The following is a 21324-nucleotide window of genomic DNA, read 5'->3' as shown; positions in this document are numbered from 1 at the left end:
GACTGTTGGTCAGCCTCTGCCCAAGCATGGCCTTGCTTGTCCACCCCGAGTCGGACAGGCCTGGGCAGCACCTGCCCTGAACTGGGGACCAGCTTCTTTCTCCCTGCCCCTGCCATGGCGCGGTGGGGAGGCACGGTGAGGTGACACAGCCCTGAGCACCCAGGTGGCTTCTCCAGCCCCACCAGTACACCTTGGCTCCTCCAACCCTGTTGGCACATTCCCTCACCCCGAGCCCTGCTTCCCTCCTGCCAGCTCTTCTGCTCGGGTGCTGCTGGCTCTATCCAGCGGCTGCTCCCTCCTTGTTCAGGTCGACCTCCTGGGTGTGGAGCTGCTCTAGTGGTGCTGAGCACACCTAGTGGTGCTGAGCACACCTAGTGGTGCTGGCTGGGCTGGATGAGGCCTTGAGCAACCTGGGCTGATGGGAGGTGTCCCTGCTTATGGCTGCGGGTTGGAACTGGTTGATCTTGACGGTCCTTTGCAACCCAAGCCATGGGCATGTACCATACTGGCAGACACCCGTTTGTCACAGTGGAGGCACCTTCCTGCAGCTGTGCAGATGGTTTGGGCTTTCCCAGGTCCCAACCCCTGCTGGGGACCAGTTTGGAAGGGGTGGCTGTAATGGTATGGGGAGCAGGGTGGGGATGGGGTGAGCACAGGGGGTCTCCAAAGCTCATGAGATCAACATCCCCAGCATCCTGGCAGCTGGAGGTGGGTGGGGTGGCAGGGAGCTGGAAGGTTGGAAGCAGTGTTAGAACTGCTGCAGTGGGAACAGTCAAATGCTGCTGAGGAAGTGCTATGGGAAGCCAGCAGGTACCTGTTCCCCCCACCCAGCCCCAGCCCTAGGGCATCCCAGGTTGTGCCTATATCTCCCTGAACTGGGATGTTAGCCATCGAGATCAAAGGGCAGGCAAGGTGCTGGGGGTGGTGTCAGTGTCAGGCTCTGCTCCAGGAGCTGTCAGGAGTTGCCTGCATCACTCCTCCTTGAATGCCTCTTCCTCTGGTTGAGAGCTGGAGAGAGCTGGGCTTTGGGTTTCTTGTTGGGTTTCTTTTAAGGCAAACCTCAGCCTTTACATCAAAGTAATATTTCTTTGCAAGAATGTAAAGAATGGCCCTGGAAGGTCTGAGCAGCTCTTTCCCAGCAGTGATTGGAGAGACCCAGAGCCTTCTCCAGCAAGCTGTCTCCACCCCGTCCCCGGCAACAGCAACTCATAAGCTGCAAAATAAATCAATAGCCAGAGTTAATGAATTGAAGATGTCTGTGTTTAAGATGCAGCAGGCAAAAAAACTGTGAGCTGCTCGTGGTTGCCTTAATTATTGTGAAGAGAGGCAGGGAGAGCTCATGTCTGAGAAATGCCTTTTCCTGGCCTGTTTTAGGAGGAATTTTGTTTGGGAGAGGAGAGGATCTGCTTTAGCAATGTGTGTAGGTTCCAAGTCTCCCTCCAGGTCTGTCCCTCATCTCCCAGGACCTCTGTGGAATCTCTGCTGACCCCTTCCCTGCCCAGACCAGGGCCAGCTGAGCAGCAGAGCAGGTCATGCTGGCACAGGACCAAAGGAGGAGGAAAGGCAGTGGCTGTGCCAGCATGTGTGGCAGGGCTGGCAGACAGCAGCAGTGCCAGCAGCCTGGTTGTGTGCCCAAGCTGGGGTGTCTCAGCTCCCTGGGCTGCTCCTTCCTTGCTTGCACTTCTGCTCCTGGTTAATTGGCAGCACAGACAGGTTGTGAAGCTATGTTTGGCTGCAAGCTGGGGATGCCAGCCCTTGGCACTGGGGTTTCCATGTGCTGCTGGGGAAAGCAGAGGGCTGTGGGACTCTGCAAGACAGGAGCCTTGCACACAGGTCTTTACATCAGCCTTCTCCAGCCCTTGGGCATGGAGATGCTGTGGTTGTGCCTCTGGAGAGAGCTGCAGGGGGACATGCATGGCCTACTTTGCTTCTCATCCAGCTCCAAGGAAATGGGAGTGAGCCTGGAGCATCCTACCTGGGCATGCTTCTGCTCCAGGTTCAAGGGATTGGGCCTGACACTGAGACATCTTTCTTCCAGATCCAAGGGACTGGGACTGGGGATGGAGCATCCCACCTGGGCATTCTTCTCCTCCAGGTCTAAAGGACTAGGGATGACACTGGAGCATCTCTCCTCCAGGTCCAAGGGATTGGGCCAAGTGAGGCTGCAGCTTCACACCTGGTGGAAAGGAGCTTTGTCAGCACAGAAGGGTCTTGAGGCTGAACTCATTTGCTTGCACACACTTCTGTTCCTTCCTCCAAAACATTTCCCAGCACAGGCTGTTCCCTCATCAGGAAAGCTGTCCTGGTACCTGAGAGCAGTGGGGGGGAGGCCGCAGTGGCCGTGGCAGAGATCTGCTTTGCTGCTGTCTGCCAGTGCTTCCCTGGCTGCCCAGGGAAGAAGCAGCAGCTGCAGGTGACACTTCTCTAGGGTTGGCCATCGCCTGCTGGGGTTTGGGCAGAGCTTGTGACTTATGGAGGTGATTTTGCTGTAGCAGGGAGCAGGTCCCAGTGCTAACTCATCCTTGCCAGGCTTGCAGCTTCAGTTTAACTAACAGCACCCCACGGACCTCTGCTGCTGTGGCTTTCTGAGGCGATGCTAGAGCTGCTGCTGCTGCTCTGCTGGTGCATGCCGGCACCGCTGCCAGCTCTGAGCGGCCCCTGGCTTCGTGCCCTGCATCCTGGCTCCTGGGAGCTGGATTCAGTGACATTAATGCCTCTCCTCTCCCCTTCCCCAGGTCGGAAAGCAGCCTCTCTAGGTTTGCCCACCGCTTGTCGGTGAAGCAGAAGCAGGAGAAGAGAAGGAAAGCTGAGTATGGCTCAGCCGAGCTGTCTGCCTTCCGGCCCAGGTCCCTGAGCATTGAATGGTAAGAGCTGCAGCACAGGGCTGAGGGAGAGGAGCTCCTGCCTCTCCAGTCCCCCTCCTGCCCCCTGTCCTCACCACTGACACCCTTTCAATGCCTTCCATCTGCTGCAGAAGCTCTCCTAGGGGATCAAGCCAGATCATCTTCCCTCATCCCAGTGCAGGGAGCAGCAGGGAGCCCCAGGTGGCTTCTACTTTAGGGGGCTGCAGGAGATCCCCCAGATGGAGCCCTGGGGGCTTTCAGGGTCAAGTGTAGATATGTGTGTGTCTGCAAGGCACACATGGCTGCAGGACCTGCAGCAGATTCATAGACTCATAGAATCTCAGAATGGGTTGGGTTGGAAATGACCTTTAAGATCAGCCAGTTCCAGCCCCCCTGCCATGAGCAGGGATACCTCCCACCAGCACAGGGTGTTCAGGGCCTCATCCAGCCTGGCCTTCAGCACCTCTAGGGAGGTTGTGCATCAGAATCACAGAATGTGATCCAAGATTCTGTGATTCTGCCATCCACAGCCTCCCTGGGCAACCTGTGCCAGTCTCTCCCCACTCTCACTGCAATCAATTTCTTCCTCCACTCTCAGTCTCCCCTCTCCCAGCTCAAAGTCATTGTCCCTCATCCTGGCATTCCCAGCCTTTCTCCAGAGTCCCTCCCCAGCTCTCCTGGAGCCTCCTGCAGGTACTGGAAGGCTGCTGCAAGATGCTCCTTTTCTCTCTTCTTCGCTCTCCATGCTCCTTACAGGAGCTGCCAGAGGAGGCATCCTACAGCCTCTCACTGCCCAGCACAGCTCCATTGGATAAGCAGAGCTGAGCGCCACGATGGGATGGCTGCAGCTGGTGCAAGGGCACCAGGAGTTGCACCACGACCCACAGGGGAACAAGGCAGTACCTCAAGTACTGTGTTCACTTTTGTGCCACTCATTCCAAGAAGGACCTCGAGGGGCTGGAGCAGGTCCAGAGAAAGGCAACCAAGCTGGGGAAGGGTCTGGAGAAGAGGGCTGGGGAGGAGCAGCTGAGGGAGCTGGGGGTGTGCAGCCTGGAGAAGAGGAGGCTGAAGGCAGAGCTCATTGTTCTCTACAACTCCCTGAGAGGAGGCTGCAGCCAGGCAGGAGTTGGGCTCTGCTTCCAAGGTGAAAGTGACAGATCAAGAAGAAATGTCCTCAAGTTGTGCCAGGGAAGGTTCAGGTTGGCCATGAGGAACAATTTCTTCCCATCACGGGTGCTCAGGCACTGTCCCAGCCTGCCCGGGAAAGTGGTGTTTAAAAGCTGCCTGGCTGTGGTGTTGAGAGAGGTGGTGCAGTGGCAGTGGCTCAGCAGCAGTGGTGAGGTTGTGAGCTCTGGGTGAGAAGTTGGACTTGATGATCTCTAAGGTCTCTTCTGTCCTCAACGGGTCTATGGTTCTGTGACTCTAAGGAGCGGCAGGGGCACAGGGAGCCACACGGGCAGCAGGAATTACTTGGGCATCAGGAGCCACACGGTTGCCAGAAGGTACAGGGGTACCAGGACCCACAGACACTCCCCCCTGGCATCACACCCAATCTGAGTGAGGGTTGTGAGTGTACAAGGCTGCCCCAACACAAACCACCCTCTGGGCCATCCCCCTTTGTCCACCCCAGGGTGGGATGCTGTGCTGCCTCCTTCCCTGCTGCTGCTCTGGCACTCACGGGGCCCCTCCTCGGGTCTCACGTTGGAGTCCCTGCTCCAGCAGGGAGTCCCTTACACTGGGTTGCTAAGCTGTGATGCGACAGCCTTGGAAGCAGATCACAGTCAGCCTTCGAGGTGACCTGCTAAGGATAGTTAAAAGAACTGGAAGCTGCGTGGCTTTCTGCTTCCTTAGATGGAGAACCCAGCGTCAAACTTCAAAAGGAAAAGGGGAAAGAGGGAAAAAAGCAATGATTAGAAATGGCAGGAATGTGGAGTTTGGTTTGTGCTTCCCCTGCTGCTCTTGGAGCTCCTTCTGGCATTGATTGTATGTTCTAACACTTCGGCGTGAGCTTGTGGAGTCCTCCTCAAAGGCTTCTTCTGTCGGTGAGGTTCGTTAGGCATCAAAGCTTAACGAGGTATTAATGAGGCCAGACAAAGGAGTGGAGCTGCTTGGTGGCAAATTGCTTTCTTCTCCCCCTTGCAAACTTTGCTTCCCCTTGCTGCCACCCTGTCGTCGGACAAGTGGTGCTGCAGACTTCCAGGCAGACAAATCGGTGGATTTGTGATGCAGCAAAGAGGAAAAGAAGCAAGGAACTCGTTAGAACGCACCAGTGAGAGCAGGCAGCAAACCTTTTTGCTCCATTTGCAGTGTCTCTTTGAAGCCCACAGATGCCATCTGAGCCCTTCTAAAGGTGTCTTTGAGCGACCTCCTCACTGGCTCCTGGGTGTTTGCCTGGGGCAAACCATCTGCCTGGGCTCGTTGTGCAAAGGAGCCTGCACAGCAGTGCTGGGGGATGCTCTTGGATAGGGGGTTGTAAACCAGCTTGGAAATGAGCTCACCTTTGCCTCTCCTTGGCCACACACCATCGTGCTGGAGATGCAGGCTGCACGGAGAAGGACTTGTGCTGTGTCCAGCTCAGCTGCCCTCAGCATAAGAGGGGCATGCAACTACTTGGCAGGGTCTAGAGGAGGCCATGGAGATGAACAGAGGGCTGGAGAACCTCCCCTGTGGGGACAGGCTGGGAGAGCCATCCCATGAGCCTGTGGCAGGGCTAACAAAGTTCTACCCAGGGCTGTTGGTCTCCTTTCTAGAGCCAAGGTCGTGCCCAAGGACACCCCAGCCAGAGGCTCAGTTCAGCATCACTGACTTCCCATCATGAGCAGCTTTAGGCAGGAGCAGAACTCTTCCCCACTGCAGGAAGTCCCTCGGGATGTTCCCAGCAGCCACTCCCCAGTGAGGGTCTCTGATGTTCTGCACCAGTGCAGTGGCCCCTGTGCCAGCTGACAAACTGCCCAGGAGCCAGCACTGGTCAGTGGCAGCCCAGAGCCAGCTGTGTGCTGGCTGCAGCCAGAGCAGGGAGAGCAGCAGCACAGGGAGGGGGATTCTGCCCCTCTGCTCTGCTCTGTGAGACCTCACCTGCAGCACTGCCTCCAGCTCTGGGGAACCCAGCAGAAGAAGCACCTGGAGCTGCTGGAGAGGGGCCAGAGGAGGCCATGAAGGTGATCAGAGGGATGGCGAACCTCTGCTGTGAGGACAGGCTGAGAGTTGGGGCTGTTGAGCCTGGAGAAGAGAAGGCTCCAGGCAGACCTTAGAGCACCCTTCCAGTACCTGCAGGAGAGCTGGGGAGGGACTTTGGAGAAGGGCTGGGAGTGCCAGTACCAGGGACAATGACTTTGAGCTGGGAGAGGGGAGACTGAGAGTGGAGAGGAAGAAGAAATTGATTGCAGTGAGAGTGGGGAGAGACTGGCACAGGTTGCCCAGGGAGGCTGTGGATGGCAGAATCACAGAATCTTGGATCACATTCTGTGATTCTGTGATCCACAACCTCCCTGGAGGTGCTGAAGGCCAGGCTGGATGAGGCCCTGAGCACCCTGTGCTGGTGGGAGGTGTCCCTGCCCATAGCAGGGGGTTGGCACTGGATGACCTTGCATGCAGCCTACCCCTAAGCAGCGGGAGGCTCCTAGCACACAGCTCACTGCCCATCCCCTTCTGGCTAGGTGGGACCAGCTGGCAGGTTACATTGCTCCCTGGGTACAAGGCTGGCATTATTGACAGGGCACATGCTTGTGAGCTGCACTGGGTGAGTGGAGCATCGTCCTGCTCCCAGCCTGGCCCTGGCCCTCATTAGTTCCACTTGCTAATGAGCAAGGCTGTGACTCCATGCAAAGGGCTGCAATCTGTGCCTCAGGCTTGCAATACAGAGCCTGAAAGCTTCTGTTTCCCTCTTGCACCCTTCTAGCTCTGGTGCTCCTCAGCAGTTCCAGCCCTGGCAGGTTTGCCCTCTTGGCACCCATTCCTCTCCTCTTTTCTCCCTTCCTTTCCTCTGAATCTGGTTTTCCTTCTTCCATTTGTTCCTCTGCTAATGTTACATGCTCCTTTTCCAATCCTCACCCCTTCTTCACCCTGATTTTCCCCTCTTGTTTTTGCCTTCTTGCCTGTTTTCTTCTGGCTGCCTTTCCTATTTGTGCTCCTCCAGTGTTCCAGGTCGGGCAGCCTCCCTACCACCCCAGCTCAGGAATTGCCTATTCCCTCTGGTGGCCCAGGAAAAATGCAGCACATTCCTCACTCTCCCCCATCTCCTTATCTCGGTTCTGCTCCTTGGCTGCCCACCACGGGCTGTGAGAGCCCTGCTGGCAGCAGCTTGTCCCCCGGTGGTTAGAGGCAGCTGGACAGCTCAGCTCAGCCCTGCCTGCCTGACCCCGGGCACGCTGCTGAAGCTCAGCTCCTCGCTTGCCTTCTGCCCGAGAGGGGGGACGCCCAGAGACCCACCTGCCCGGGAGCTCCCATGCCACCCTGTGCCCACCCAGCTGGGAAGATGCAGAGTGGCTTCCCCATCTCTGCAATGGGACTCTCATGTCCTGAAGGCAGGAGTCGCAGCTGCCAGGCGCAGGAGTGGTGCTGGCAGAGGTGGCACGCGTGGTTCAGATTTGGTTATAGGCAAATTGGGTTTTAGTGGGAGTGATTGGATGGAGTTATTTAGAACCTCATAATCCAATGGGAATTCCTCTCTGGGGTTTGAGGGTCTCACAGTATGGAAGTTCTCCCAGAATCGCTGTGCCAGGGCGTGAAAAAACATGCCATGCTGGTGCTTGGCACTGCTCAGCATCCTTCCGTAGCTGCTGTCAGCTGGGAGCCACCTGATGGAGCCAGAGGTGCCCCTGCTCACTGCAGCGGGGCTGGACGAGATGACCTTTGAGGGTCCCTTCCAACCTGCTGCACTCTGTGGCTCTGCGATGACCTGACCCCGTGGGCTGGCACCTCACCGGCTGGCACCTGAGCCCCTGGGGCTGCGGAGCCCGTGGGAGGTGCTGAGCTGCAGGCTGCTCCCGCACAGCTTGCCGAGTGCCCAGGACTCTTGGCAGTTGTTGGCTGCTCAGGAGGAGGCAGCACGAAGTGAGGCGCCAGCAGCGTTCTGGGAGGTGGGGAGGGGCAGCACCCGAAGCGAACTGCCTCACTCACTCCTAAGTCCTGAACAGGAGGTTTGGACTCCTCCTTCCAACCCAGGAGGTCTGTGGGCACCGGGATGGCCTTGGGCAGGCAGGCTCGGGGGCGCAGCAGCCTGAGGCAGGGGTGGGGGCGGCGGTGGGCTGTGCCAGCCGTCTGGCCGGGCTGGCGTGGTGCGGACAGGGGACACGAGGCACTTTGTCTGCGCTGGGAGCGCTCTGAGGCCTCGCCGAGGAACAATGCCCAAGCTGTGGGGTCATTTGTTCTGCTATTTCAGCAGCTCCTCATGATTTATGGAATGTTTTGTTCTGCTGCCGCTTGTCTTAGCTTCCCCCTCTCTACCCTCCCTGTCTCCATCCCTTCTCCATTTCAGCTCCTCCTCCGCCCCCCCCCCCCCCCCCCTCCCAGTTCCCCCTAATAGCTGTGGAGCCTCTCTGCCTCATGAAGTCATGGGAGCTGGGGCTTAGGAATTAGCTATCTGGGAGCTGGACTTGCACACCCTGCCGTGGTCTGCTGGGGTGTCCTGGCTGCCCACGGAGCTGGCCCACAGCAAAGCTCCTTGCCCGAGGGTTCCAGGCAGCCTGAGCTTCCCTGTGGTGTGGCAGAAGGACTTTGCCATTGGGAGGCTGACAGAAAGTTGTTTTTCAGGTGCTAAATGTGCTCAAGAGGAGCTGTGGCCCTGGTGAGCAAGGGCAGTTCTGCCTGGAGATGCTCAGTTCTAGGCAGGACAGGACTTGGCTGCCTGCTCCCGGTGCTGCCATCCCCACCCACCCAGGACAGCTCTCTATGGTGAGGTGGTAACCACTTAGAGATTTTGGTATTGGGTTCATGGTTCCAGAGCATGGCTTCACCCCCAGCACCCCTGGGAATGGCCAGGGTTGGGCAATTAGAAGAGTCAGCTTGACAGGGTGCTGGGCCAGCTCATTTCAACTCAACTGTGACCTAGAGAGGTAGGGCCAGGTGGTCCTTGAGGTCTCTTCCAACCTGCCATCCTGTCACTCTGTGATCCTGTGCTGTAAGGGGAGGGGGGAGTGTTGGAGTAGGAGTTCACCCACCCAGAGCTGGTGGGACAGTGATTCACCAGTGACTGTGAGTGACTTGCTGATGGGGATGGAGAGAAGCAAGCCCTCAAAATGTCTCCAGTAGTTACATTTGCCTTTAGGAAAGGATCTGAAAGCAGTAATTTGTTTGTGGGAAAATCACCTTTTATCCTCCCTGCCTCTGAGTCATCTGCAAATAGAAAGAGGCTCAAGGGTAACTGCTGCCTGCTGCTCAGGGAGGTGATCTGCTGCAGGGCAGGAAGCTCTGCAGAGGGCTCTGACCAGGCTGGATCCATGGGCTGAGGCCAGTGGGCTGAGGTTCAACAAGGCCAAGTGCTGGGTCCTGCCCTTGGGGCACAGCAACCCCAGGAAGGCTCCAGGCTTGGGGCAGAGTGGCTGGAAAGTGCCCAGCAGAAAAAGACCTGGAGGTGCTGGTTGGTAGCAGCTGAAGATGAGCCAAGGGGTGCCCAGGTGGGCAAGAAGGGCACCAGCAGCCTGGCCTGGATCAGCAGTGGTGTGGGCAGCAGGAGCAGGGCAGGGATTGACCTCCTAGAGTGGGCACTGGGGAGGCCACAGCTTGAATCTTGTTAGGAACAAGTTCTGCACTGTGAGGGAGGTGGTGGAGCCCCCATCCCTGGAGGTGTTGAAGGGCTGCATGGATGTGGTGCCAAGGGAGGTGGTGCAGTGGCAGTGTCTCAGCAGCAGTGGTTGAAGTGAGCTCTGGGTGAGTGCTTGGACTTGATGAGCTCAAAGGTCTCTTCCAACCCCAACAGTTCTATGTCTGTGATTCTGTGGTTCAGTGACACTGATGTGCCTGCCACAGCCAGTCCTGGGCCTGGAAAGAGGCCCAATGCATTGGCAGAGCAGTCATCGTCCATGCAGCTCTGCTGGCAGGCAGCTGGCAGCACCCATCCTATGGGCACGGGTAGGGAAGGAGGGCAGCATGGAGGCATCCAAACCTGCAGGCTCTCTGTGCATCTCTCCTGATGCCCCAAGCCTCCATTAGCCCAGGTTTCCTCCTTGTCTGGACAGAGGCAGCTCAGCTGAGGCTGCAGAGCCTGGGAGAAGCCCAAGAGCCAGATCCTGGCACTGGCTCCAGCAGGGCCAGAGGTCTCCTCTGCTTTTGTTCCTCGTGTCTCTGCAACAGGACAAATACAGCCCTTTGGGAAAGTGACAGAGGAAAATGTTCAGAGGAGACTGGAAGCAGAGCCCTCAGCCAGATCCCTTCCTCTCTGACAGCCCAGGAAGCAAATCTCATTTATTTAAAAGACAAATAGCAAAGATACTGCTGCTGAGTTGTTCTGGGCAGTTCCCTCTGTGGGTAGCTGACACCTCCAAGGCCCAAGGAGATCATTTCCCAGAGCAGCACACCCAGGCTGGGATTTCTCTCAAGCAGCCTATTTGCCTGATGGGTTCATTCTCATCATCTCCCTGCCATTTCCCATGGTCTGGATCTGCAAAGCAGGATGAATGCTTTGGTCCCTGATGAGACACCTGCAGGATCTTCACTGGTTCTTCTCCATGGTTGTGTCCATGTCCAGAAGGTGCCAGCTGCCTGGATTTGCACAGCAGGCAGCCCTCACCCACCTGGATATGCTTGGGGGGAAGTGCAGAGATGCCTCCCCCTTGGTATGGGAGGAAAACCTCACCCCAAGGATGGATGTCTGCATCTTAGTGTGAGTCATGGAATCATGGAAGGGACCTTCAAGATCAGCCAGTGCCAACTCCCTGCCAAGGGTAGGAACATGTCCCACCAGCACAGGTTGCTCAAGGCCTCATCCAACCTGGCCTTCAACACCTCCATTCTGTGATTCTGTCATCCACAACCTCCCTGGGCAACCTGTGCCAGTCTCTGCCCACCCTCACTGCAACCAATTTCTTCCTCCCCTCCAATCTCAGGCTCCTCTCTCCCAGCTCAAAGCCATTGTCCTAGCACTCCCAGCCCTTCCTGATGGATGCTCCCCTCCTGCTGGTGTTTCCGTAGTGTCAGGGGAGCTTGGCTCTCCCAGTCCCCTTAGCCAGCAAATGAAAAGCATCTCAATACATTTCTGCCAGGAGCAACACCATAATAGTCCTGGTTTCTTACTAGTGCCCAGGCCTTCAGACCTGCTGGTTTTGAACCTGGCTCCTTCATGAGCTAAGCTGCACACAGGGAAGGGCCAAGATTCAAGCTGTGGCCTCCCCAGTGCCATCCCACAGATGGCCTTTGTGGCCATCTGGGCACACACTGGTTCAGGTTCAGCTGCTGTGGATCAGCACCCTCCAGGTCTTTCTCCCTTTCAAGGGATTCAGGGACTCTTAACCCTTAACTTCAGCAGTGGCTTTCCCTCTTGTGCAGAGTTTGTCTGCTCTTAGTTTATTTCTGGCTCAGACACTTTTGCTGCTCAGAGCTCCAGGAGCCTCCTGTTTATCTTCCTGGAGAGCATCTCTCAGTGCCAGGTCAGTATTGGACCTACTGGCTCGGATGCTGGCAGGACGAGCAGCACTCAGCAGGAAGGCCAAACCGGAGGTGGAAGTCAGCCCAGGACACTTGGGAAAGTCAGGAGCAGATCCTCCAATGTTTTGGGATCTTGCTGCACCTTGGCTTGAGTCTTTCCTGCTGGTGCATGCTCTCTCTTCCCCATTGCTCAGTTTCATGCCCATCCCTCCTTCCCACCTGTCTTCTGCTGGCTACTTGCTCCTCCAAGGAGGTTTGTGAGCTCCACATCTGCCCAGTGGAAGTCAGAGGGAAGCAGTTACACTCCCCTCTGCCTCTCTCTCCTAGATGCTTCTTCTCCTCACTGATATATTCATCCATCTACCTCTGGTTTCTTCCATCCAGCCCCTGGCTCCACCTCGAAGTGCTAAAGTGTCCAGGACCCAAAGTGATTCATCAGAGCTCCTGAGCTTCACCCATCACTGCCTTGGGTGGGGGCCAGGGGTGAAGCCCTGGCCTGGTGCATAGGGCACCTCTCTTCTCATGGCTTGCTGAGTGACTGAGGGCAAGAACTTTGTGCCTTGATGTCTGAGAGCAGCAGAGCAGGGATGACTTTTCTCGGGCTCTTTGAGACATGCTGAGGAAGGAGCTGTCTGGCTGCAGCAGGGCACTTGGTCACTGAGGTCTTCTGTCAGCAGGCTCCAGCCCCAGGGGCTCGACATGGGCTGCTTCCATGCTTGGAGCTGTCAGGTCAAGCTTTGCTGCTAGGCTTTGTATTTGTTTGGGTTCAGCACGTGGAGCTGCTCACTGGTGGCACCACGAGCACCCAGGTCAAGGTGTCTGGGGGGGTCCTGTGTGGCTGGAATGTCCACTGCCTGCAGCAGGCACTACAAAAGGGAGTCATCTTTGTGCCCCAGGTGACATTCTCCTCAGCACCATCTTCACTGGGGAAGAGAAGGCAGCTGTGGCCAGAGGAGGTGGCAGGAGTGGAGGAGGGCAGAGCCTATTCTTTAGGTCTGGGGAGATCCAAACAGGTCCAGTCTTGAATTTGTCTGGGTTTAAATGTCCCTGCACTGAGCTCCTGTTCTGATGGAGCCTTCCTGCAGGCCTGGCCTGCATCAGAAGACACAGGTTTGGAGGACTCAGCAAGGGGTCAGCCCAGGCTGTCTTGTGCCAGAGAGCAGCCTGGAGGTCAGGGACAGCCTGGTGAGGCTCAGCTGGATTTCTGGTGCTGGGTGGGAGCCAGGCAGAACATGGCAGTGGGTGAGGGCAAGCCTGGTGAGCAAGGAGGTCATCTGAGCTCTGACACATGCCAAGTGCTGCCAGGGTGCCTTGTCACTGCCCATGCCACTCCTGAGCAGCCTGTCCACCTCCCACTCCATCATCCTTGCTGTCAGCACTGTTGGGCTTCAGGGCCAGGTCCTCCCATGGCCCGGGTGGGTTCTCATGGTCAGGAGGGCTGGGTTGGGTTTCCCTCTGCAGCGAAATGCCAGGCCAATGCCAGGAAGCAAGGAGGCTGCTTCTGGCCACTGATCAGCTGGTGTGACATTAGCTGAAAGCTTCTGCTCTCCCTGCCCGGTGTCTGGCTGGCTGTCCAAGGGGTGGCTGAGGGAACCTCAGCTCTGAGAGTGTTCTTGGAGGTGGCCTGGCAGCCTGGAGGAGCACTTTCTTGCTCTGTGTGCAAGTGGAAGGCTGCTGCTGCCAAGAGGTCCCATCCTCCCAGTGCTCTCCTGGCCTCGCTCTGCCCTGCTCTGAAAGGTTCATGGCAAGCAGCAAAGCAGTTTTGCTTGTGGAGCAGAGCTCCATTTGGGTGACCTTCACATGACCCCCTGAAGTTTCTCTGGCGGTTTTCTTCCCCCAGTGCTGCAGGCAGGTCAGGAGGAGAGCACTGCGTTGCATGGGGACCCAAGGCTGCCTTCCCCATGCACCAGCATGGTCACCTCACCCTCCTGCTGTGCATCACAGGATGTTAGGGGTTGAAAGGGACCTCCACAGATCATCAAGTCCAACCCCCCTGCCAGAGCAGGACCCTCAGGTCACACAGGAACACATCCAGACAAGGCTGGAAAGTCTGCAGGGAAGGAGACTCCACAGCCTCTCTGGGCAGCCTGTGCCAGGGCTCTGGGACCCTCACAGTCAAGAAGTTCTTCATCATGCTGAGGTGGAACCTCCTGTACTGTGGTTTGTATCCATTGCCCTTTGTCCTGTCACAGGGCACAAGTGAGAAGAATTTGTCCTCTCCCTCCTGAGCAGGTATCTGCTGCTCTTCTCCCCAGCTGGAAACAGCAGCAGATAGGCAGACCTGTGCCTGGGCTACCCTGGGACCCTGCTGCCATAGCTGTGGCTCTCTCTGATCCTGGGGAGGGTGGTGGGCACCCCTTTGCATTGCCAGGGTTTTAGGGACCTGCTCCAGCTCACCCAGGTGGCCTGTGGGAGAGGTGAGAGTTAAATCCCTCCACCCTGCCCTGCTTCTGCACTGTACCTGGAGATGGCATTTTCAAGCTTCCAGGTCTGCCTTCACATCACATTGTTTGCTCTGTCACCAGAGAGAAATGGGGCAACAGAGGCAGAAGGACCCCTGTCCTGGGGACAGTAAACCAGGAAAAGTGACTGCAGCCTGGGCCAGCCCATGGCAACATGGGGACAAGGTCATCACAGGCCAGCAGGTACTCAGTGGGCACCTAAAGGGGCATTGCAGAGCCATGGACATCTTGGATTTGAGGAAGCTGCCTTGCAGTGCACAGCCAGGACAAGCAGAGTGCGACGAGCAGGGTGTCTGAGGAGCAGAAGGATGTCTGAGGAGCAGAAGGGTGTCTCAGGAGGATGAGGATGCCTGGGGAGCAGAAGGATGTCTCAGGAGCAGAAGGAGTCTCAGGAGCAGGAGATTGTCTCAGGAGCATGAGGGTGTCTCAGGAGCAGGAGATTGTCTCAGGAGCATGAGGGTGTCTGAGGAACATGAGAGTAGCTGAGGAGCATAAGAGTGTCTGAGGAACATAAAAGTGTCTCCATCCCCCCTCTTTCTGTTGAGGAGATGGCGAGGGGAGGAAGGAGGCGATAGGTTGGACTGGACAATCTCGGAGGTCTCCTCCAACCTGGTGGATTCTGTGATTCAGTGAGATGGCAGTGCCCACCATGGCTTGGGTCCAGCTCTTTGCCAGCCTCTCGGTGATGTAGCAGCCCTTGAAGCTCCAGCTCAAGGATGAACAAGGATCTTCCAAGTACCCTGAGATACCTCTGAGGAGCTGGGGTGGCAGCGAGCTCCTCTCATCCCATGCCACCACCTCCAAACTCCAGGGCCAGCTGCAGCCAGCTCCTGCCACCCTTGCTCTGAAGTCACCCCTGTGTGCTGCTGTGGAGGGGCGAGCAGGACACCTCTGGCCTGACAGGGTGGTGGGAGCTGGAGCCAGCAGAAGTCCTTTGTTCAGGCCGGAGGACATTTGCCAGGGGAAGTTTGCTTGTTGCTACCTTTGCCAGACTTTAACTGTTTGAGCTGAATTTTTTCCATCCTCTCCTCTGCCTCGGGCTGAACTTTCTCCTTTTCTTCTTCTTTTTCCTTTTTCTGTTGTTGTTTTGTTTGGTTTGGTTTGGTTTTGTTGAGTAGTTTCAGCAGAAGGATGGAGGGAAATGGCAGCTTGGCCAAATTCTTTTCTTTCTCTGCTGTCTCTTTGTTTGAGGACTTTTGGTGCCTCTGCGTTTTGGGAAGGAGACTTGGAAATTTGGCAGCCTCGGTGCATTCCTGGTGGAAATCAACACAGATTTGGTCAAGTTGTTGCCTCTGGAAGGCTGGGCTGTGCACGCCCAGAGGAGCTCCTCAGAGGGTAGCAGCTAAAGAGGGATGCGGAGGTGCTGGAGCCAGGGCAAGGAAGTTGTGGAGGGCCTGGAGAGTAAACCTGATGAGGAGAGACTGGGGGAGCTGAGGATGGTTAGAGTGAAAAAGAGGAGGCTGAGGGCAGACCTCATTGCTATCCACAGCTACCTGAAAGGAGGCTGTGGAGAGGTTGGTGCTGGTCTCTGCTCACAGGTAATTAGTGACAGAACAAGAGGGGATGGCCTTAAGCTGCCACTGGGGAGGCTTAGGCTGGACATGAGGTGAACTTTTCACCCATCAAGAGTGATCAGGCACTGGAAAGTGCTGCCCACGGGGGGGTCACCAACCCTGGCTGTGTTTAAAGGTCGTTTGGCTGTGGTGCTTGGGGCTATGGTTTAGGGTGACCCTGGGAGAGCTGGGATCTGGGTTGGGCTTGTGCCATGGGCTACGATGCCACAGGCAATTTCCAAGAGCTGTACCATTCCAACAGGCTTGGGGATCCCGAGGGACTGAATGCTTCTGTGTGTAAAGTCCCCTTCTGCAGTGTGCAGCTCTGGCCACTGCTCTCCAGCTGCACCCAGCATCTCCTGCTCCCATCTCTAGAGGCCACTTCAACTGGGGCCAGGAGTAGTGACTTCAGGAAGCCCAAGTGAATCTCAAGGTGACTCTTGAAGAGTAAGGGTTATAGGTTGGACTTGGTGACCCTGAGGGTCTTTCCCAACTGGGATGGTTCTCTGGTTCTGTGATTCTGTGAAGTGGTTCTTTGGAGCTCCTCATGAGCAAGTCTCAAAGCACTCTGCAGCTGGCAACATTGTCTTCATGCCCACTTCCCACCCATGGACACTGAGGCATGGGCATCACCCACCTCTTGTCCTCAGTGGCAGAGCAAGGAACAGAGCTCAGGTCATAGAATCACAAAGTGCTCTGGGTTGGAAGGGACTTCCAAAGCTCATCCAGTCCAACCCCACTGCAATCAGCAGCGACATCTGCAACTAGAGCAGGTTGCCCAAGGCCCTGTCTAGCCTCACCTTGAATATCTCTAGGGATGGGGCCTCAGCCATCTCCCTGGGCAGCATCTTGTCTGTGGACCAGAGGAAGCTGAGAGAGTGCTCAAGGAGAGCAGAGAGCATTCTGCCGTGCTCCTGTGCCCTGTAAGAGCTGAGGAGAGGGCATTTGCAGCCCTGCCTCTGCCACGGGTGTGCCTAGCAGCACTGCTTGCATCAGTGCATGGAGGGATGAGCATGTTCTGGTGGTCAGAGGTTTGACCTGGGGATTGCCATGGTTTGACCTGGTGGTTCCCATGATTCCTAAGCAGTGTTTGCTGGGTTTTTGATGTGTTTTATGGACATCACTGTGGGTTTTTGCTCTCTCATATTAGGGTGGAAATGTTGTCTACTTGCAGCTAGAGGGGGAACGAGGTGGGAAAGCTGTGGTCTGGTGGAGGCAGCAGGAAGGAGGCCTGGCTGGTGCTGAGGTCTGCCTATCTTGTGCCATTACAAGAGCATTTGTGAGGTGTTCTCTAGCAAAATGGTCAAACCAAACGAGTTGAATCTCTTCCTGGACCACCATCCATGGGACTCTGACACCACTGGAGATCTGTCTGCTCTGGCATACAGGAGTGCTTTTGTAGCTGGGTGGCAGTGAAGCAGCTCCTCTGGCACTGCATGAGATAGCAGCGCTACAGGGTAGGGCTGGTCCCTCCTGCCAGAGGACAGGAGCCCAGTGGGCACTGGGCAGGGAGCAAACCCTGGCATTCAGCTGTGCCAAACGGGGAGCCAGTGTAGGACACACCACCAGAGCTCCCTGGTGGGGGAGTGGCTGTTCTTGGTAGCAGTGCCAGGGACATCCCATGGGCAGTGGCCAGCATGCCTGGCACTGCTGGGCGCCTTCCAGCAGGATAGGGCTTCTCTGACTCCGGCAGCATTCAGCAGCTGGGCAGCAGCAGTGGAGCCTTTGTCTCTGCTTCCATTGTGTCTTGGCCCTGTCTCCTCCTCCCCCCCGAGATCAATGCCTGTGGCCTGCCTTTTATAAGCCCCTTGGGTGCAGCTCTGGAAGCCTCCAGCCAGCGCTGCTGGTTCCCAGCCTGCAGCTTCAGTTGGCTTCAGCAAGCTCCTTGCTTCCCGGCTCTCTGAATGGCTTGGGCAGGACAATGGGCTGGAGGGAGGTGGATTTCCATCAGAAGGGACATCTCAGGGGTGGACTGGGGATTTCTCCTGGAGACTGGTGGAGCGCAAGTGGGATGCCGTTGGCTGAGGATGAAGGCCAGGCAGAGGTGGTGCAGGAATGAGCTCAGATGACCTCCACAAGTCCTTTCTTGGGCCAGTTTTCTCCCGTGCCATGGTGTTGGAGGTGAGGTGGCTCCTGGTGAGGGCCGGGCCTCACCAGTGTATTCTTCTTGGTGGCACCAGGTGGCGCAGGAGGGCAAAGGATTTGCTCCTCACTGGCCAGTCCGGGGTCCGAACTGGTTACCTCTCACTGCTGCGATGAGTCTCTGAGGTCTCAGTCCCCATGGCATGAGGCTGTCAGGAGGATTTGCTCCTCATCAGCCATTTGGAGTCCAAAGTGGTTGCCTCTCACTGCTGTGATGAGTTTCTAAGGTCTCAGCCCCCATGGCATGAGGCATGAGGCATGAGGCATGAGGTGGATTTGCTCCTCAACAGTCAGTCAGGGGCCCAAACTGGTTGCTCCAGGCAAGCTGGGGCTGTCAGAGCAGCTTTGCTAGCAGCCTGCTCCTCTCCCTTCCAAGAAGTGGGTGTCAGGACCCAAACGAGGAGACAGGAACAAGTCTGGATCAGAGAGAAAGAATTAAGAAGAAATTGTTTTCAGTGAGGGTGGGGACAAACTGGCACAGGTTGCCCAGGGAGGTTGTGGATCACAACCTCCTTGGAGGTGTTCAAGGCCAGGCTGGATGAGGCATTGAGCAACCTGGGCTGGTGAGAGGTGTCCCTGCCTATGGCAGGGGGTTTGGCTGATCTTGAAGATCCCTCCCAACCTGACCCACTCTGGCATTCTGGGATGAGGTGGGCTCACATCCCTTCCCACACCTCCCAGCACGGCAGCCAAAGCTGAGCATTCCCACACTGAGCATCCACCTCCTGCTCCAGCTGGGCCCAAGCTGGGGCCCAGCAACCCCTCAGCGATATTTCCCCCCCGCCTTTGCCTTCAGTGATCTTTGAGCCCAGGCATCGTATGACTCAGCTTCTGCATTTGATACCCCCGGGTCTGTGGCACAGAGCAGGGCTCGTTCCTGGCAGGCCACGCCAGGGTAGGGTTTCTCTCTGCCAGAGGAGCAGTGAGTCCCACTTTTCATCTGCGGAAGTCTTGATTTAGCCAGGATGGTGCCAGCAGGTCGGGAGGTGTCTTCCAGAGCACCACTGACCTGCTCCTGCATCTGATCTTGTGAGAGAGATCCTGGCAGGATGGGAGGAAGCAGCACTGCAATGCAGAGCAGGTGCTCAGCAGTGCCTGCTGTGCTTCGGAAATCTCTTTACCCTCCCATGCCGACCTGCAAGGGTCCAGCTGGTTGTGGGTGCCAGGGGCACCGGGCACATTTTGGGTGCTAGGGTTGAACTGCTTGTTCTGGCAGTTGGCACAGGGCACGGTCAGCAGAAGTTGACACCGATGTAGATCCTGTGAAGGGCAGTTTGAGCTCTGACCTTTAGGTCCTGTCCATTTCTGCTGTCCAGTCCCTGCGATTAGTTTGGGTCTGGAGGCAACTCCCAGCTGGAGCAAGGAGCCCTCGGCCAGCCCCTGGACTGAGCAGCCTGGGTGGTGGTGCCAAGCTCCTTACCCAGGGTGCTGGGCGAACACAAGGTCACAGACTCTTGAGCCAGACCCACAGATACAGAGCAGAGGTTTGCAGGGGGCTTGCAGACTACAGAGGTTGGAAGGGGACAGAGGTTTGTAGGGGCAAGGGGTTTGCAGGGGCTAGGGCTTTACTGGGCACAGAGGTGTGCAGGGTTTAGAGGTTTTGCAGGGCTGGGCACATGGGTACGCAGTAGGCAGAGGTTTGGAGAGTACAGGAGTTGGAAGAGCACAGGGGTTGGAAGGGAGAAAGGGTGTGCAGGGGGCAAGTGTTTGCAAGGTGTAAGGATCTGCAGCGGGCAGGGGTTTAGGGCGCAGGGTTTGCAGGGCACAGAATGTTTCAGAAGGCAGGGGTTTAGGGCACAGGGTTTGCAGGGCACAGAATGTTTCAGAAGGCAGGGGTTTAGGGCACAGGGTTTGCAGGGCATGGAGGGTTTCAGAAGGCAGGGGTTTAGGGCACAGGGTTTGCAGGGCATGGAGGGTTTCAGAAGGCAGGGGATTAGGGCACAGGGTTTGCAGGGTACAGAGGGTTTCAGAAGGCAGGGGCTTAGGGCACAGGGTTTGCAGGGCACGGAGGGTTTCAGAAGGCAGGGGCTTAGGGCACAGGGTTTGCAGGGCATGGAGGGTTTCAGAAGGCAGGGGCTTAGGGCACAGGGTTTGCAGGGCACGGAGGGTTTCAGAAGGCAGGGGCTTAGGGCACAGGGTTTGCAGGGCACGGAGGGTTTCAGAAGGCAGGGGCTTAGGGCACAGGGTTTGCAGGGCACGGAGGGTTGCAAGGGGCAGGGGATTAGGGCACAGGGTTTGCAGGGCACAGAGGGTTTCAGAAGGCAGGGGCTTAGGGCACAGGGTTTGCAGGGCACGGAGGGTTGCAAGGGGCAGGGGATTAGGGCGCAGGGAGCAGGGGTTTAGGGCAGGGCGGCTGCAAGCCCCAGCTGAGGCAGGCTCCGGCGCTCGTCTCTTGGCACCCAGGGCTGGTGCCGTCCGCCTCCTGCCTGCCAGCCGCGGGGTTTGTCGGGCGGCCACGGGGCTGCGGTCGCAGGCGGTGCCGCCCGTGGCTGCCGTGGGTACCTGGCAGCGGGGCTGGCCGCGCAGGGCTTCCCCAGCAGCTGCAGGCGCAGCTCGGGGCAGGCATTCCTGCTGGGTCCTGTCTCCATCGGGTTCCAGTTAAAACCAAATGCGTTCCCCAGCCGCAGCCGCGCTGCCGCTCCAGCCCTTCCCAAAACCAAACAAATACCCACGGACTGCAATTCCAATTGCAGCTCAATTAGGGCTCGTTCCCAGGGCGGTCGTAAAACCTCCAGTACGAAAACAAACAACTCAACCAAACCACATCCAAGCCTGACAGCGTCCTCTGGAATGCCTTTAAAATAACAAAGAGGAGGGCAGAGGGAGATGAAAGCGGTGCGGGGCCGGTGTGAAGAGGGCTCCTGGGCCCCGAGGGGCAGCCCAGAGGTGGGCTCAGCAGGTGTGGGGCACAGCACCTTGGGATGGGCAGTAGCATAGAGGTGATGGGGGTGGTGGAAATGGGATGGAGACCAGTGAGGAGGGGGGTGGGTATGAGGGAGATGCGATGTGGACCAGTGTGGAAGGGATATGGGTAGGATGGAGATGGGATGGGGGCCAGTGTGGAAGGGGATGTGTATGAGGGAGATGGGATGGGGGCCAGTGTGGAAGGGGATGTGTATGAGGGAGATGAGATGGGGACCAGTGTGGAAGGGGATGTGTATGAGGGAGATGGGATGGGGACCAGTGTGGAAGGGATGTGTATGATGGAGCTAGGATGGAGACCAGTGTGGAAGGGATGGGTATGATGGCAGTGGGCCAACTTGGGGTCACAGATTCACAGCATGCGTTGGCTTGGAAGAGACTCTCAAAGCTCATTTTGCTGCACTCAGCAGGGCCACCTCCAACTAGAGCAGGCTGCCCAGGGCCACATCCAGTCTGACCTTGGCTGTCTGCAGGGCTGGGGCCGGCGGAGTCACGGATGTGTTGCCAGCAGGGTTTGGTGGGGCGAGGAGGAGCTTGTGTGGGTGGTTCGGAGCGTGGCGGTGGTGCCGTGAGCCGCTTTGGTGGTGGGTGCAGGAGCAGGCAGCGACCGGGGGGTGGGACTGCAGAGACCGCAGGGCTGGAATGTGTCCCCCACGTAAGCCTGGCTTGCGCTGAGTCCAGCCAGTCTGGTGCCGCGGTTCGGGTTTCAGGCCGGACTTTCAACCCAGCCATATTTAGCGTGAGCCTCGCTGGGCTGTCAGGGAGGGGAAGCCGCAGCACAACGCAGGGAAAAAAAGGCAAACAAAAACAATGTCATTAAAG

The 21324-nt window shown here is 57.2% G+C and overlaps 1 protein-coding gene across 8 annotated transcripts in view; it reads left to right on the top strand.

Annotated features, from left to right (window-relative positions):
• LOC135180580 (ankyrin repeat and fibronectin type-III domain-containing protein 1-like) overlaps positions 1 to 21324 on the top strand; it is a 250354-nt gene that overhangs the window by 199577 nt on the left and 29453 nt on the right. For 6 of the 8 annotated variants that reach the window (XM_064153127.1, XM_064153126.1, XM_064153129.1 and 3 more), the window contains one exon: positions 2736 to 2864. The exons of the other annotated variants lie outside the window; for them this stretch is intronic. In XM_064153127.1, coding sequence (XP_064009197.1) covers positions 2736 to 2864 — 129 coding nt within the window. The remainder of the gene's footprint in view (positions 1 to 2735; positions 2865 to 21324) is intronic. 8 annotated transcript variants of the gene reach the window in all.

The sequence above is a fragment of the Pogoniulus pusillus genome, chromosome 13 (genome assembly GCF_015220805.1).
Source record: "Pogoniulus pusillus isolate bPogPus1 chromosome 13, bPogPus1.pri, whole genome shotgun sequence".
Lineage (NCBI taxonomy): Eukaryota > Metazoa > Chordata > Aves > Piciformes > Lybiidae > Pogoniulus > Pogoniulus pusillus.
The sequence above is the reverse complement of the archived record's forward strand: the minus strand, read 5'-3'. Positions and strand labels throughout refer to the sequence as shown.